This window comes from Sinohyriopsis cumingii, chromosome 12 (genome assembly GCF_028554795.1).
Source record: "Sinohyriopsis cumingii isolate HCF-2022 chromosome 12, ASM2855479v2, whole genome shotgun sequence".
Classification (NCBI taxonomy): domain Eukaryota; kingdom Metazoa; phylum Mollusca; class Bivalvia; order Unionida; family Unionidae; genus Sinohyriopsis; species Sinohyriopsis cumingii.
In genome coordinates this window covers 114869724-114889467 of record NC_142972.1, presented here as the reverse complement: position 1 = coordinate 114889467, position 19744 = coordinate 114869724, and the positions used below count along the sequence as shown (strand labels likewise).

At 32.5% G+C, this 19744-nt stretch overlaps 1 protein-coding gene across 2 annotated transcripts in view; it reads left to right on the top strand.

The window, feature by feature from the left end:
• LOC149787288 (protein NDRG3-like) overlaps positions 1–6032 on the top strand; it is an 83404-nt gene extending 77372 nt beyond the window's left edge. For both annotated transcript variants that reach the window (XM_089977825.1, XM_089977824.1), the window contains one exon: positions 674–6032. In XM_089977825.1, the coding sequence (XP_089833951.1) occupies positions 674–774 (101 nt within the window). In that variant the 3' untranslated portion in view covers positions 775–6032. The remainder of the gene's footprint in view (positions 1–673) is intronic.
• The last annotated feature ends 13712 nt before the right edge of the window (positions 6033–19744 follow it).

Genomic DNA, 19744 nt, shown 5'->3' with positions numbered 1-19744 from the left:
GTAAATTTTATTTTATAATGTTGCTGACTTTGTATATTACATTGTCCTTTCAACTGAGATAATAGCTAATTATAGTTTACAATATTGTTGACTTTGCATAGGATATTGTCCTTTTCAGCTGAGAAAATAGCAAAATGTAGTTAACAATATTGCTGATTTGGATAGGATATTGTCCATTTCTGCTGAGAAATAGCTAATTATAGTTTACAATGTTGCTGACTTTGTATAGTATATTGTCCATTTCTGCTAAGAAAATAGCTGATTATAGTTTACAATATTGCTGATTTGGATAGGATATTGTTCATTTCTGCTGACAAAATAGCTAATTATAGTTTACAATGTTGCTGACTTTGGGTAAGATATTGTCCTTTTCAGCTGAGAACACAGCTAATTATAGTCTACAATTAACTTATTGCTGAACATAACCTTAATTACACATTAATGTTTTCATCATGTTACATCACTTATTTTCATTTCTTTATGCTCAATCTTTTATTTGATCTCAAAAGAAGGATGTAGTTGTATTCATATATGTGTGTATTAGTAACTGAAATTTAAAAGTGTTTGAATGTGATCCTTATATATTTGTTTTAAAAAAACAATCAAATTGGAAATGAAAATTGGAATAAGAGTTTCAGAATGATTTTAATAGGTCACCTTTTTTCCATTCCAGTGCCATCACTGAGGGGTCCCAGTCACCAGGCAGTCAGCCGACAGTCACATCAAGATAACGTCTTTGATCAGACTGAAATGGCATCCACAGCAGTGTGCTAGCTTAGTGTATTCTAACATTTTTATGTTGTATTTTACAAGCTGTTCTTTATAATAAGCTCTTGTTCGTCTGATTATACGCCACCAATACCGATGATTTTGTATTAACAGGATCCTATATAAAAAACTGAACATAAATAGAAATAGATGTTGATCAGTAATAAAAAGGTCCAGATTTTCCGGTGAATGTTGTTAAATGTGGATTGAACTTACTCGGATGGCCAGAATTATTTCAATCTCTGACGACGGAGAAAAGACGATGCACATAAAATGTTCTTCAAACATTGTTTCTGTTTATCACTAAAAATGTTTGTACTAAATGCTTGTTCATTGTATAATCAGAAAATTCCATTTATCTAAATTTTGTTATTTGTTTTTGATATTTACATCTTAGGACACAGAATTAGAAAATGTGGAAGATTTTCTAATATATATGATGATGACTTGGAATTTTAAATTGTGGATAAGCATATATATGATGCAAGTTTAGTGTTAGATACTTGAAAATCCAACACTGCAAGAGATTGCATTATAATTAAATACTTTATTCTTTTTAATTGTCAATAAGCATATATATATATATATATATATATATATATGATGCAAGTTTAGTGTTAGATACTTGAAAATCCACCATTGGAAGAGGCTGCATACTAATTTGATATTTTATTCTTTGTAGTGATATGGACATGATGGAAATGAGGTCTAAAACATTTTATTTCAAGACACCAGTAAAATTGTTGTTTTCAAATTTGACAACTTTTATCTTCGCCTTTAATATTGTAATAATATTGTTGATGTATTTGTATTTCTGCTTATGAAATAAGTGTACCATGGAGTAATTGGATACTTGTATCCTGTTCATCTGTCTGTCTGCTATCCTTTTTCATACATTAACTTTTGGTTCATCTACATTTACCAAACTTTGTGGATGGCTTGCACTTGGGATAATGAAGAAGCCTATGAATTATTGGGTCAATATGTGAAAGGTCAAGGTCATTGTGATTTAAAAGAAGAAAAATGGTTTCTATACAGTCTTATCATTAGTGCATTGTAAACCTGTATTATGAATAACTTGTACATTGGGTAAGAAAGAAGTGTAGTGATATTGGGATCTGATATCAGAGTACCTGTGAGTGAAAGAAGATAAATGATTTTCACATATTAACATTAGTTTTCACATACCTTGACCAAAGTTTGTGGAAAGTTTGCAGATAAGGTATGGAGGAGGCCTATTAATCTTGGGGTCAAATGGTCAAGGCCATTGTGACTGAAAGAAAAATATGTTTTGTACAAACAATAATATTGTTCCAGAGAACATTATATGACTAAACTTTGATATCTTACACTCTGGGTTAGAAAGAAATTTTTACCCTTTGGGGTTTGAAAGTCATGGTGAATCTGCTAAGAAAATAATGGTTTCCATACATAAGTTCATTTTAAGACTAAGGGTCAAGGTCAATAAGTCCTGTAGGTCAATAATCTCAAGAGTCAACTGTGCAATACTAAGGTTTGTTTGCTAATGAAATAATCCTGTTTCAGTTCAACAAAAGCATGATTTACCTTTTCTGGCGGTAAGAGCAATTTGAAATCATTAAAGCCCAAACTTAGACACATAATGTTTGCCTGTTTTGGAGGTGCTTGCTGTGATATTAGAGGCCAAGGCCAATTAAACTAGGGATATGAACCCTTCATGGTACTATCATCTTACAATGAACCATTCATGGTACATTCATCTTATAAGTAACCATTGATGGTACTATTGTCTTATGATAAACCATTCATGGTACTCTTGTCTTATAAAGAACCATTCATGGTACTCTTTTATAAGGAACCATTGAAGGTACTATTGTCTTATAAACCATTCATGGTACTCTTATGATGAACCATTCATAGTACTATTGTCTTATAATGAACCATTCATGGTACTATTTTCTTATGATGAACCATTCATGCTACTCTTGTCTTATGAACCATTCATTTTACTATTGTCTTATAATGAACCATTCATGATACTCTTGTGTTATGATGAACCATTCATGGTACTATTATCTTAGAATAAACTTCTAATGGTACTGTTGTCTTACAATTCATGGTACTATTGTACTTTTTTATTATACAGTACTGACCGCTCCAGTGGCCTAGTGGTTAGAGCATATGCCCTGGATGCAGGAGATCATGGGTTCGAACCCCGGCCAAGTCATACCAAAGACATCTAAAAATGGTACTAACAGCTGCCTCGCTAGGCGCTCAGCATTAAGAAGTTAGTGTTAGGACTGGTTGGCCTGGTGTCCGGATAATGTGACTGGGTGGGACATCATGATTCATGTCTGTGGCATGATGCCTTAGTGCTAGACACCACTTTAAACTGCCACACTGCAGACATTTTTGCAATATGACTGGAAAATTGTTAAGCTACGTTTTAAAATGTAAATAATAGACATACACACACACATTATACAGTACTGTAAAATCTGGATAATAAGCAAATACATGAAACATAAGCATGCATAGAAAATAAGCACGTATGGGAAATAAGCATGTATAAAAAAAAATAAGCCTGTATGGAAAATAAGCATTCATGGGAAATAAAGACCCATGAGCCATTGGTTCTTTATGTAGAAACATAAGTAAGTGTGTGTAATGTAAAGGATAAAAGAAAGTTTATGATATAAACTTTTATCTCTTGTCACTGTTGTCCTGTCCCTATTTAAGTGATTAGTGGGACTGTTTATCTGTATACATTCTTCTAATTTTAGCTTTTCATTTTTGTTTTGATACTATCTGGCCAGCTGTTCCCAGTTTCATTTCTTTGCTATAACTTGAGTTTGCTACCATCTTCATTTACCAAGCATTATAAATGGCATGTGCTTAGGGGGAGGGAAGAAGCTTATTGATTTTATAGTTGGTGTTCAAGGTTTCTGGATGACTTGCATGTTGGGCATGTGTGTGTGATTTGGATTTGTAACGTAGCTTTAACAATTTTTCAGTCATATCACTAGGATGTCTACAGTGTAGCAGTTTATAGTGATGTCTAGCACTGGGTCATCATGCTACAGACATATAGCATTCTTGTCCCACCCAGTCACATTATCTGACACCAGGCTGACCAGTCCTAACACTAACCTCTCAATGCTGAGTGCCAAGCAAGGCACCTGTTAGTACCATTTTTGTAAGTCTTTGATATGACTTGGCCAGGGATCAATCCCACGACCTTCCACATCTGAGGTGGATGTTCTAACCACTAGGATGCTGGAGCAGTTGCATGTTGGGTAAGAAAGAAGACTATTTAGTTTAAGGTTCAGGCTACTGACTGAAAGCAGAAAAATGTTTTTGCATAATAACTTCATTTGTAGACCACATACCTTGACCAAATTTTGGAGAAATTGCACAGAACATTTGATGAGGACTGTTGATTGTGAGATCAAGGTCATTGTGACTCAAAGAAAAATGGATCTGGGAAATTAATTTCTGTTCTAGAGTTAGTTCTTTCACCCAGCTTTGTGGATGGTTTGTGCTTAGGGGAATAAACCAACCTTTAATTATTGGTCAAAAGCTTAAAGTAAATCTAATAAGGAAATAATGGTTTCTACAGTCAAGTTTAGTTCAAGACTTCATACCTTGAGCAAAGGTCCAGGCTTTTGAGACCTGTTGGTCAATATTTGAAGACTCACCCTTGCCAAAGTAGTGCCTACATAGAAAACTATTTATACATGGGGTACATTTTGACATAAAATCAAGTTTTTCAAGAAAATACAATGCTTTATTGCTGTATTTTCTTAAGAAACAAATTGCTTTTGTTACAGTTCCATTTGTAGGTGTGATACAATGTGCCAATTTTGTTATTATTTGAAATTTGCAATAGGATAAAAATGACATGAACTGTATCATCTGCTTGTCTTTGTAAGTAGGTAATGGGTTCTGTGACACCTGTCCAAATTTATCTTGCTTGTTTGATATTTATTATTTGCCCCATGTTTGATAGAGCATATTATGCTACAACACTGTCTGCGTTTCCTTTACTGCACAATGACTACATTTCTCCAGCACCTATCTCTAAAGGCAAGTTCTTCTTGCAGAAAGAATGACAGCTATTGATCTTGAGGTCAGAAGGTCAGGGTCAATGTAACTGAAAGAGGAATAACAGTGTCTGTATCAAAGGTCAGGGTCATTGATACTTCAGGGTCAGTAATGTCCAGAGTAAGCAATGCACTACTAGTACCTACATATATGAATGATGAACGCAGTGATCATGCAATGTGCCAGTGGTTGATGGAGATGTTAAACATTCCATTTTATCTTAATTTCTGAAATACCACCATACATGTTTTAGAAGTGAGATGATTTTTCATTCCAGTGAAAATCAAGATTATTGTGAGAATTTCAATTTAGACTTCACACATTGTAAAGAAAGTGATGATTAGTTTATTAGATTGGCCTTCATGTTTGACTAGTCTGTTCTCAGAAATGTAAATGAATCCCTCACAAATAATACCTTTTGTTCCAAACTTAACATCCATTTTCCTTTAATTTGGTAGAAAACACTAGATATAAAGGCATATTAATTTTAAATAAATATGGATCTGCCATTTAATATAAGACTAGAGAATTAAAATGGAACAAGATTGAAATGACTTTTTCTGAGATAACAGAATTTGAAGAAATTTGTAAAGAAAGCACCCTAGTAGCCCATATGACATGCCAATTGCTCTTGCGTTTGGCTATTAGACATGTAACCAGAAGTTTGATCCAATACTCAAGGTTCTTGTTTGAGATAATTTTCATTTCATAATATTTAATATGTATGTAAACTTTACCTTTTCAAACTCAGAACAATAATTTCATCACTTGGTTGTAATTTTTTTTGCAGTAATCATTATTTACCTTCTTGCCTAGCTCACATTATTTTATGCATTTTTGTTGCCACATCAATTTATTTGTCCTTTGCCTCTTCTTTTTTTGTAAATATGTATGGTCCATCTAACTTTATGATGCCATAAAATTAGTACCTTGCAACATTTATTCATGTTCTGGCAATATTCTATTGTATCAATGAAAACTTTGTCTTTTCATGCTGTGTGGGGAGCAGTCTTTCATATCTAGACTTGTTCTGTTTGTGTTATGATGAACTATTAATTTTGTCTAATCATGGTGTTTATGGAGCCATCTTTCACACCTAGACTTTTGTTTATTGTGTGATCATGTACTATTATTTTGGCTGCTATTGCATTCCTCATATTATTAAAAGATTCATATGGGAATTTGTACTTTTTTGTATATGTGTGTTTGAGAGAGTTATTACTAAGTGGCCATTGAATGCTTTACAATGGATGCCATCACATACATACACCCTTGGCCAATGAATGCTTTAGAATAGATGCCATCACATACATCTTTGGCCATTGAATGCTTTACAATGGATGCCATCACATATATCTTGGGCCATTGAATGCTTTATAATGGATGAAATCACATACATACACCCTTGACCACTGAATGCTTTATAATGGATGCCATCATGTACACATTTGGCCATTGAATGTGTTAGAATGGATGCCATCATGTACATCCTTGGCCACTGGGTGCTTTAGAATGGATGCCATCATGTACACCCTTGGCCATTGAATGTTTAGAACAGATGCCATCACATACGTCTTTGGCCATTGAATGCTTTACAGTGGATGCCATCACATACATACACCCTTGGCCAATGAATGTTTAGAACAGATGCCATCACATACGTCTTTGGCCATTGAATGCTTTACAATGGATGCCATCACATATATCTTGGGCCATTGAATGCTTTATAATGGATGAAATCACATACACCCTTGACCACTGAATGCTTTATAATGGATGCCATCATGTACACATTTGGCCATTGAATGTGTTAGAATGGATGCCATCATGTACATCCTTGGCCACTGGGTGCTTTAGAATGGATGCCATCACATACATACACCCTTGGCCATTGAATGTTTAGAACAGATGCCATCACATACATCTTTGGCCATTGAATGCTTTATAATGTATGCCATCACATACATCTTTGGCCATTGAATGCTTTATAATGTATGCTATCACATACATACACCCTTGGCCATGGAATATTTTAGAATGGATGCCATCACATACACATTTGGCCATTAATTGCATTAGAATGGATACCATCACATGACACCCTTGGCGATTAATTGCATTAGAATGGATACCATCACATAACACCCTTGGTGATTGAATTCATACACCCTTGGCCATTGAACGCTTTAGAATTCAGATTATATTACCAACTCGAGTCTTTTTTTGTAGTCAAAACACAGCTAAATAGTGCAAAAAAAGTTGAAGAGAATATTTTATGCTATTTTTTTTTATCAACTTTTATGTTGATAAAATAGTTATGTCTGCAACAACAATACAATCCACGATATTGCCACCAAACATTTATACATGAAGCTTAAAGTGAAATTTTGTTCATTTTGTAACCAAAATCAGTAGCAAATTTTAATCCCAGGAGGTCTATAAAACTGATCGCTTGTAAAGGTAAGCAAGTTTATTTCATATTTCTTCATGTAAAGGAAAGAAAATGAGGCCTATGCCTTTTTATGGTTGCAACCTCTTTTCAAGTTTACTCTCTTTTACTTGCCCACATTGACATGGCCATTACAGGACAAGACTAGCCAATCCTACTCGCTCACATTGACATGGTCATTATAGGACAAGAAGACTAGCCAATCCTAAGGGCACATGTTGACATGGTCATTACAGGACGAGAAGATTAGCTAATTCTAATAAACCACATTGACATGGTCATTATAGGACTAGAAGACTAGTTAATCCTAATACATGTAGACCACATTGACATGGTCGTTATAGGACAAGAAGACTAGCCAATCCTAATAGCCCACATTGACATAGTCATTAAAGGACAAGAAGACTGGCCAATCCTAATCGCTCACATTGACATGGTCATTATAGGACTAGAAGACTAGCCAATCCTAATCGCCCACATTGACATGGTCATTATAGGACAAGAAGACTAGCCAATCCTAACAGCCCGCATTGACATGGTCATTTTAGGCCAAAAAGACTAGCCAATCCTAATAGCCCACATTGACATGGTCATTATACGACAAGAAGACTAGCCAATCCTAATAGCCCACATTGACATGGTCATTATAGGACAAGAAGACTAGTCAATCCTAATAGCCCACATTGACATGGTCATTATAGGACTAGAAGACTAGCCAATCCTAATAGCCCACATTGACATGGTCATTATAGGACAATAAGACTAGCCAATCCTAATAGCCCACATTGACGTGGTCATTAAAGGACAAGAAGACTACCAAGTTTACTGAATGTTTTGCTATGAGATTTAGGTGTAGATATAGTAATGGACAGCTGGATAGAAAGACGATGCTACAGACTCAGTACTAAAGACACTCCAGATACTGCTGTGTCTCTCATAAAGCTGATAGTCTTGAATTCCTAATCTGTTGGTTAGACATATTCTGTTATTGTAACAGCTTTTTTCACCTGATTTATTAGTTTTTTGGCAGTTGACAACAAGATTATAATGTGGATTCACTTTATATACATTTGTGTGTTTATAAACTAGCATAGCTGATTACACATTAGCCCTGTCTTTACCACATGTCAGTTTTGTTGTTCCAGTGAATACCATTAAAAAGTGTGAACACTGCACATCAACACACAAACACCAAAATACATCACTAGAGCAATGTGCTTCATCTACAACACATCACTTTGTGGCTTCAGTGTATGTTGTTGTAAAGAAGGAGCACTACATTGATACTAACACAAAATAAGTGAAATGTACAATTTTGTTTTATGAATAAATTAGGAAAGTTTGGAATTTACATGTCTGAATAAGGAACTGAATAAATTAGGAAAGCATGGAAAGTTGGGATTTACATGTGTGACTAAAGAATTTAATAAATTAAGAAAGTATGGAAGGTTGGGATTTACATGTGTGACTAAAGAATTAAATAAATTAAGAAAGCATGGGAAGTTAGGAATTTACATGTGTGTCTAAAAAATTGAATAAATTAGAAAAGCATGGAAAGTTAGGATTTACATGTGTGAATAAAGAATTTAACAAATGTGTGAATAAAGAATTTAATAAATTAGGAAAGCATGGAAAGTTAGGATTTACATGTGTGACTCAGGAATTGAATAAATTAGGAAAGTTAAGATTTACATGTGTGAATTAGGAATGGAGTAAATTAGAAAAGCATGGAAGGTTAGGATTTACATGTGTGAAAAAGGAATGGAATATATTAGGAAAGCATGGAAGGTTAGGATTTACATGTGTCAACAAGGAATGGAATATATTAGGAAAGCAAGGAAGGTTGGGATTTACATGTGTGAATAAGGAATGGAACAAATTAGAAAAGCATGGAAGGTTAGGATTTACATGTGTGAATAAGGAATGGAATATATTAGAAAAGCATGGAAGGTTAGAATTTACATGTGTGAATAAGGAACTGAATAAATTAGGAAAGCATGGAAAGTTGGGATTTACATGTGTGACTAAAGAATTTAATAAATTAAGAAAGTATGGAAGGTTGGGATTTACATGTGTGACTAAAGAATTAAATAAATTAAGAAAGCATGGGAAGTTAGGAATTTACATGTGTATCTAAAAAATTGAATAAATTAGAAAAGCATGGAAAGTTAGGATTTACATGTGTGAATAAAGAATTTAATAAATGTGTGAATAAAGAATTTAATAAATTAGGAAAGCATGGAAAGTTAGGATTTACATGTGTGACTCAGGAATTGAATAAATTAGGAAAGTTAAGATTTACATGTGTGAATTAGGAATGGAGTAAATTAGAAAAGCATGGAAGGTTAGGATTTACATGTGTGAAAAAGGAATGGAATATATTAGGAAAGCATGGAAGGTTAGGATTTACATGTGTCAACAAGGAATGGAATATATTAGGAAAGCAAGGAAGGTTGGGATTTACATGTGTGAATAAGGAATGGAACAAATTAGAAAAGCATGGAAGGTTAGGATTTACATGTGTGAATAAGGAATGGAATATATTAGAAAAGCATGGAAGGTTAGAATTTACATGTGTGAATAAGGAATGGAATATATTAGGAAAGCATGGAAGGTTAGGATTTACATGTGTGAATAAGGAATGGAATAAATTAGAAAAGCATGGAAGGTTAGGATTTCCATGTATGAATAAGGAATGGAATATATTAAAAAAGCATGGAAGGTTAGGATTTACATGTGTGAATAAGGAATGGAATATATTAGGAAAGCATGGAAAGTTAGAATTTACATGTGTTAATAAGGAATGGAATAAATTAGAAAAGCATGGAAAGTTAGAATTTACATGTGTTAATAAGGAATGGAATATATTAGGAAAGCATGGAAAGTTAGAATTTACATGTGTTAATAAGGAATGGAATATATTAGGAAAGCATGGAAAGTTAGAATTTACATGTATGAATAAGGAATGGAATAAATTAGAAAAGCATGGAAGGTTAGGATTTACATGTGTGAATAAGGAATGGAATAAATTAGAAAAGCATGGAAGGTTAGAATTTACATGTATGAATAAGGAATGGAATATATTAAAAAAGCATGGAAGGTTAGGATTTACATGTGTGAATAAGGAATGGAATATATTAGGAAAGCATGGAAGGTTAGGATTTACATGTGTGAATAAGGAATGGAATAAATTAGAAAAGCATGGAAGGTTAGGATTTACATGTGTGAATAAGGAATGGAATATATTAGGAAAACAAGGAAGGTTAGGATTTACATGTGTGAATAAGGAATGGAATAAATTAGAAAAGCATGGAAGGTTGGGATTTACATGTATGAATAAGGAATGGAATAAATTAGAAAAGCATGGAAGGTTAGAATTTACATGTGTGAATAAGGAATGGAATAAATTAAAAAAGCATGGAAGGTTAGGATTTACATGTGTGAATAAGGAATGGAACATATTAGGAAAGCATGGAAGGTTAGGATTTACATGTGTGAATAAGGAATGGAATAAATTAGAAAAGCATGGAAGGTTAGGATTTACATGTGTGAATAAGGAATGGAATATATTAGGAAAGCAAGGAAGGTTAGGATTTACATGTGTGAATAAGGAATGGAATAAATTAGAAAAGCATGGAAGGTTGGGATTTACATGTATGAATAAGGAATGGAATAAATTAGAAAAGCATGGAAGGTTAGAATTTACATGTGTGAATAAGGAATGGAATAAATTAGAAAAGCATGGAAGGTTAGAATTTACATGTGTGAATAACGAATGGAATATATTAGAAAAGCATGGAAGGTTAGAATTTACATGTGTGAATAAGGAATGGAATAAATTAGAAAAGCATGGAAGGTTAGAATTTACATGTGTGAATAAGGAATGGAATAAATTAGAAAAGCATGGAAGGTTAGAATTTACATGTGTGAATAAGGAATGGAATAAATTAGAAAAGCATGGAAGGTTAGAATTTACATGTGTGAATAAGGAATGGAATAAATTAGAAAAGCATGGAAGGTTAGGATTTACATGTATGAATAAGGAATGGAATATATTAAAAAAGCATGGAAGGTTAGGATTTACATGTGTGAATAAGGAATGGAATAAATTAGAAAAGCATGGAAGGTTAGAATTTACATGTATGAATAAGGAATGGAATAAATTAGAAAAGCATGGAAGGTTAGGATTTACATGTATGAATAAGGAATGGAATATACTAAAAAAGCATGGAAGGTTAGGATTTACATGTGTGAATAAGGAATGGAATAAATTAGAAAAGCATGGAAGGTTAGAATTTACATGTGTGAATAAGGAATGGAATAAATTAGAAAAGCATGGAAGGTTAGGATTTACATGTGTGAATAAGGAATGGAGTAAATTAGAAAAACATGGAAGGTTAGGATTTACATGTGTGAATAAGGAATGGAATATATTAGGAAAGCATGGAAGGTTAGGATTTACATGTGTGAATAAGGAATGGAATAAATTAGAAAAGCATGGAAGGTTAGGATTTACATGTGTGAATAAGGAATGGAGTAAATTAGAAAAGCATGGAAGGTTAGGATTTACATGTGTGAATAAGGAATGGAATATATTAGGAAAGCATGGAAGGTTAGGATTTACATGTGTGAATAAGGAATGGAATATATTAGGAAAGCATGGAAGGTTAGAATTTACATGTGTGAATAAGGAATGGAATATATTAAAAAAGCATGGAAGGTTAGGATTTACATGTGTGAATAAGGAATGGAATATATTAGGAAAGCATGGAAGGTTAGGATTTACATGTGTGAATAAGGAATGGAATATATTAGAAAAGCGTGGAAGGTTAGAATTTACATGTGTGAATAAGGAATGGAATAAATTAGAAAAGCATGGAAGGTTAGGATTTACATGTATGAATAAGGAATGGAATAAATTAGAAAAGCATGGAAGGTTAGAATTTACATGTGTGAATAAGGAATGGAATAAATTAGAAAAGCATGGAAGGTTAGAATTTACATGTGTGAATAAGGAATGGAATAAATTAGAAAAGCATGGAAGGTTTGGATTTACATGTGTGAATAAGGAATGGAATATATTAGAAAAGCATGGAAGGTTAGGATTTACATGTGTTAATAAGGAATGGAATAAATTAGAAAAGCATGGAAGGTTAGAATTTACATGTGTGAATAAGGAATGGAGTAAATTAGAAAAGCATGGAAGGTTAGGATTTACATGTGTGAATAAGGAATGGAATATATTAGAAAAGCATGGAAGGTTAGAATTTACATGTGTGAATAAGGAATGGAATAAATTAGAAAAGCATGGAAGGTTAGAATTTACATGTGTGAATAAGGAATGGAATAAATTAGAAAAGCATGGAAGGTTAGGATTTACATGTATGAATAAGGAATGGAATATATTAAAAAAGCATGGAAGGTTAGGATTTACATGTGTGAATAAGGAATGGAATAAATTAGAAAAGCATGGAAGGTTAGGATTTACATGTGTGAATAAGGAATGGAATAAATTAGAAAAGCATGGAAGGTTAGAATTTACATGTGTGAATAAGGAATGGAGTAAATTAGAAAAGCATGGAAGGTTAGGATTTACATGTGTGAATAAGGAATGGAATAAATTAGAAAAGCATGGAAGGTTAGAATTTACATGTGTGAATAAGGAATGGAATAAATTAGAAAAGCATGGAAGGTTAGAATTTACATGTGTGAATAAGGAATGGAATAAATTAGAAAAGCATGGAAGGTTAGGATTTACATGTATGAATAAGGAATGGAATATATTAAAAAAGCATGGAAGGTTAGGATTTACATGTGTGAATAAGGAATGGAATAAATTAGAAAAGCATGGAAGGTTAGGATTTACATGTATGAATAAGGAATGGAATATACTAAAAAAGCATGGAAGGTTAGGATTTACATGTGTGAATAAGGAATGGAATAAATTAGAAAAGCATGGAAGGTTAGGATTTACATGTGTGAATAAGGAATGGAATAAATTAGAAAAGCATGGAAGGTTAGGATTTACATGTGTGAATAAGGAATGGAGTAAATTAGAAAAACATGGAAGGTTAGGATTTACATGTGTGAATAAGGAATGGAATATATTAGGAAAGCATGGAAGGTTAGGATTTACATGTGTGAATAAGGAATGGAATAAATTAGAAAAGCATGGAAGGTTAGGATTTACATGTGTGAATAAGGAATGGAGTAAATTAGAAAAGCATGGAAGGTTAGGATTTACATGTGTGAATAAGGAATGGAATATATTAGGAAAGCATGGAAGGTTAGGATTTACATGTGTGAATAAGGAATGGAATATATTAGGAAAGCATGGAAGGTTAGAATTTACATGTGTGAATAAGGAATGGAATATATTAAAAAAGCATGGAAGGTTAGGATTTACATGTGTGAATAAGGAATGGAATATATTAGGAAAGCATGGAAGGTTAGGATTTACATGTGTGAATAAGGAATGGAATATATTAGAAAAGCGTGGAAGGTTAGAATTTACATGTGTGAATAAGGAATGGAATAAATTAGAAAAGCATGGAAGGTTAGGATTTACATGTATGAATAAGGAATGGAATAAATTAGAAAAGCATGGAAGGTTAGAATTTACATGTGTGAATAAGGAATGGAATAAATTAGAAAAGCATGGAAGGTTAGAATTTACATGTGTGAATAAGGAATGGAATAAATTAGAAAAGCATGGAAGGTTAGGATTTACATGTGTGAATAAGGAATGGAATATATTAGAAAAGCATGGAAGGTTAGGATTTACATGTGTTAATAAGGAATGGAATAAATTAGAAAAGCATGGAAGGTTAGAATTTACATGTGTGAATAAGGAATGGAGTAAATTAGAAAAGCATGGAAGGTTAGGATTTACATGTGTGAATAAGGAATGGAATATATTAGAAAAGCATGGAAGGTTAGAATTTACATGTGTGAATAAGGAATGGAATAAATTAGAAAAGCATGGAAGGTTAGGATTTACATGTGTGAATAAGGAATGGAATAAATTAGAAAAGCATGGAAGGTTGGGATTTACATGTATGAATAAGGAATGGAGTAAATTAGAAAAGCATGGAAGGTTAGGATTTACATGTGTGAATAAGGAATGGAATAAATTAGAAAAGCATGGAAGGTTAGAATTTACATGTGTGAATAAGGAATGGAGTAAATTAGAAAAGCATGGAAGGTTAGGATTTACATGTGTGAATAAGGAATGGAATAAATTAGAAAAGCATGGAAGGTTAGAATTTACATGTGTGAATAAGGAATGGAATAAATTAGAAAAGCATGGAAGGTTAGGATTTACATGTGTGAATAAGGAATGGAATAAATTAGAAAAGCATGGAAGGTTAGGATTTACATGTATGAATAAGGAATGGAATAAATTAAAAAAGCATGGAAGGTTAGGATTTACATGTGTGAATAAGGAATGGAATCTATTAGGAAAGCAAGGAAGGTTAGGATTTACATGTGTGAATAAGGAATGGAATAAATTAGAAAAGCATGGAAGGTTAGAATTTACATGTGTGAATAAGGAATGGAGTAAATTAGAAAAGCATGGAAGGTTAGGATTTACATGTGTGAATAAGGAATGGAATATATTAGAAAGGCATGGAAGGTTAGAATTTACATGTGTTAATAAGGAATGGAATAAATTAGAAAAGCATGGAAGGTTAGAATTTACATGTGTGAATAAGGAATGGAGTAAATTAGAAAAGCATGGAAGGTTAGGATTTACATGTGTGAATAAGGAATGGAATATATTAGAAAAGTATGGAAGGTTAGAATTTACATGTGTGAATAAGTAATGGAATAAATTAGAAAAGCATGGAAGGTTAGGATTTACATGTGTGAATAAGGAATGGAATAAATTAGAAAAGCATGGAAGGTTGGGATTTACATGTATGAATAAGGAATGGAGTAAATTAGAAAAGCATGGAAGGTTAGGATTTACATGTGTGAATAAGGAATGGAATAAATTAGAAAAGCATGGAAGGTTAGAATTTACATGTGTGAATAAAGAATGGAGTAAATTAGAAAAGCATGGAAGGTTAGGATTTACATGTGTGAATAAGGAATTGAATATATTAGGAAAGCAAGGAAGGTTAGGATTTACATGTGTGAATAAGGAATGGAATAAATTAGAAAAGCATGGAAGTTAGAATTTACATGTGTGAATAAGGAATGGAATATATTAGAAAAGCGTGGAAGCTTAGAATTTACATGTGTGAATAAGGAATGGAATAAATTAGAAAAGCATGGAAGGTTAGGATTTACATGTGTGAATAAGGAATGGAATAAATTAGAAAAGCATGGAAGGTTGGGATTTACATGTATGAATAAGGAATGGAATAAATTAGAAAAGTATGGAAGGTTAGGATTTACATGTTTGAATAAGGAATGGAATATATTAGGAAAGCAAGGAAGGTTAGGATTTACATGTGTGAATAAGGAATGGAATAAATTAGAAAAGCATGGAAGGTTAGGATTTACATGTGTGAATAAGGAATGGAATATATTAGGAAAGCAAGGAAGGTTAGGATTTACATGTGTGAATAAGGAATGGAATAAATTAGAAAAGCATGGAAGGTTAGGATTTACATGTATGAATAAGGAATGGAATAAATTAGAAAAGCATGGAAGGTTAGGATTTACATGTGTGAATAAGGATTGGAATATATTAGGAAAGCATGGAAGGTTAGAATTTACATGTATGAATAAGGAATGGAATATATTAGGAAAGCAAGGAAGGTTAGGATTTACATGTGTGAATAAGGAATGGAATAAATTAGAAAAGCATGGAAGGTTAGGATTTACATGTGTGAATAATGAATGGAATATATTAGGAAAGCATGGAAGGTTAGAATTTACATGCGTGAATAAGGAATGGAATATATTAGGAAAGCAAGGAAGGTTAGGATTTACATGTGTTAATAAGGAATGGAATATATTAGGAAAGCATGGAAAGTTAGGATTTACATGTATGAATAATTAATGGAATAAATTAGAAAAGCATGGAAGGTTAGGATTTACATGTATGAATAAGGAATGGAATAAATTAGAAAAGCATGGAAGGTTAGAATTTACATGTGTGAATAAGGAATGGAATAAATTAGAAAAGCATGGAAGGTTGGGATTTACATGTATGAATAAGGAATGGAGTAAATTAGAAAAGCATGGAAGGTTAGGATTTACATGTGTGAATAAGGAATGGAATAAATTAGAAAAGCATGGAAGGTTAGAATTTACATGTGTGAATAAGGAATGGAGTAAATTAGAAAAGCATGGAAGGTTAGGATTTACATGTGTGAATAAGGAATGGAATAAATTAGAAAAGCATGGAAGGTTAGAATTTACATGTGTGAATAAGGAATGGAATAAATTAGAAAAGCATGGAAGGTTAGGATTTACATGTGTGAATAAGGAATGGAATAAATTAGAAAAGCATGGAAGGTTAGGATTTACATGTATGAATAAGGAATGGAATAAATTAGAAAAGCATGGAAGGTTAGGATTTACATGTTTGAATAAGGAATGGAATATATTAGGAAAGCAAGGAAGGTTAGGATTTACATGTGTGAATAAGGAATGGAATAAATTAGAAAAGCATGGAAGGTTAGAATTTACATGTGTGAATAAGGAATGGAGTAAATTAGAAAAGCATGGAAGGTTAGGATTTACATGTGTGAATAAGGAATGGAATATATTAGAAAAGCATGGAAGGTTAGAATTTACATGTGTTAATAAGGAATGGAATAAATTAGAAAAGCATGGAAGGTTAGAATTTACATGTATGAATAAGGAATGGAGTAAATTAGAAAAGCATGGAAGGTTAGGATTTACATGTGTGAATAAGGAATGGAATATATTAGAAAAGCATGGAAGGTTAGAATTTACATGTGTGAATAAGGAATGGAATAAATTAGAAAAGCATGGAAGGTTAGGATTTACATGTGTGAATAAGGAATGGAATAAATTAGAAAAGCATGGAAGGTTGGGATTTACATGTATGAATAAGGAATGGAGTAAATTAGAAAAGCATGGAAGGTTAGGATTTACATGTGTGAATAAGGAATGGAATAAATTAGAAAAGCATGGAAGGTTAGAATTTACATGTGTGAATAAAGAATGGAGTAAATTAGAAAAGCATGGAAGGTTAGGATTTACATGTGTGAATAAGGAATTGAATATATTAGGAAAGCAAGGAAGGTTAGGATTTACATGTGTGAATAAGGAATGGAATAAATTAGTAAAGCATGGAAGTTAGAATTTACATGTGTGAATAAGGAATGGAATAAATTAGAGAAGCATGGAAGTTAGAATTTACATGTGTGAATAAGGAATGGAATATATTAGAAAGGCGTGGAAGGTTAGAATTTACATGTGTGAATAAGGAATGGAATAAATTAGAAAAGCATGGAAGGTTAGGATTTACATGTGTGAATAAGGAATGGAATAAATTAGAAAAGCATGGAAGGTTGAGATTTACATGTATGAATAAGGAATGGAATAAATTAGAAAAGCATGGAAGGTTAGGATTTACATGTTTGAATAAGGAATGGAATATATTAGGAAAGCAAGGAAGGTTAGGATTTACATGTGTGAATAAGGAATGGAATAAATTAGAAAAGCTTGGAAGGTTAGGATTTACATGTGTGAATAAGGAATGGAATATATTAGGAAAGCAAGGAAGGTTAGGATTTACATGTGTGAATAAGGAATGGAATAAATTAGAAAAGCATGGAAGGTTAGGATTTACATGTATGAATAAGGAATGGAATAAATTAGAAAAGCATGGAAGGTTAGGATTTACATGTGTGAATAAGGAATGAAATATATTAGGAAAGCAAGGAAGGTTAGGATTTACATGTGTGAATAAGGAATGGAATAAATTAGAAAAGCATGGAAGGTTAGGATTTACATGTGTGAATAAGGAATTGAATATATTAGGAAAGCAAGGAAGGTTAGGATTTACATGTGTGAATAAGGAATGGAATAAATTAGAAAAGCATGGAAGTTAGAATTTACATGTGTGAATAAGGAATGGAATAAATTAGGAAAGCATGGAAAGTTAGGATTTACATGTATGAATAAGGAATGGAATAAATTAGAAAAGCATGGAAGGTTAGGATTTACATGTGTGAATAAGGATTGGAATATATTAGGAAAGCATGGAAGGTTAGAATTTACATGTATGAATAAGGAATGGAATATATTAGGAAAGCAAGGAAGGTTAGGATTTACATGTGTGAATAAGGAATGGAATAAATTAGAAAAGCATGGAAGGTTAGGATTTACATGTGTGAATAATGAATGGAATATATTAGGAAAGCATGGAAGGTTAGAATTTACATGCGTGAATAAGGAATGGAATATATTAGGAAAGCAAGGAAGGTTAGGATTTACATGTGTTAATAAGGAATGGAATATATTAGGAAAGCATGGAAAGTTAGGATTTACATGTATGAATAATTAATGGAATAAATTAGAAAAGCATGGAAGGTTAGGATTTACATGTGTGAATAAGGAATGGAATATATTAGGAAAGCATGGAAGGTTAGAATTTACATGTGTGAATAAGGAATGGAATAAATTAGAAAAGCATGGAAGGTTAGAATTTACATGTGTGCATTTATGTGAAACGGATATAGAGCAGATCTGTAACAAATGCCATTACATGTCAAAAAATCAACACTGAACATTTTATATCATGACAATTGCATTCTGAATGGGAATCAGTTATCTCAGTTTCGGAACAGAATGTCTTAAATTAAAGGACAAGTAAATAAGTAATATATACTATAGTACAAATCACATGGGTCATGGATGCATATTTACTCATTTTAAATTAAATATAAATTGTTCTTTTAAAATTTAACACTACGGTAATTTCTTTAACCGAAGTCCATTCAATCCTGGTTTTTTAATGATCTGCACTTTAACTGTCATCAAGAAACTTCCAGACATAAATTATCAATCTCTATGGTCTTTTACAATGGTGGTCATGTACTTAACTTGGGTCAAAATAAGAGTGCATCGAGTGGAATCATCACAATTCAGGGTGGTATGAATTTGTTTATCAATATGTGTAGCTTTCATTTTGACATCACAGCATACAACATTCCATCCGGATTGTACTGGATCATACCTTTAGGTTCATTTCGTCAAAAATGTCTATGTATTTTAACACTGATTTTGCCATATGCACCTCTTGGGGCATCTAAATAATTACCTTCCATAGGAATGTGGATGTATACAAATCCAAATGAACTGAATACTTGCCATTTAAATGTATGTAGAATAATATTCTAAAAAATGACACACATTACTGAAATAGTTGGTGTTGAATGCCTACATGACCCATGTGACTTGTACTATAGTGTGTTAATTTTTTCAAATGTCTGGTTTAAAGAAGATAAAAACATG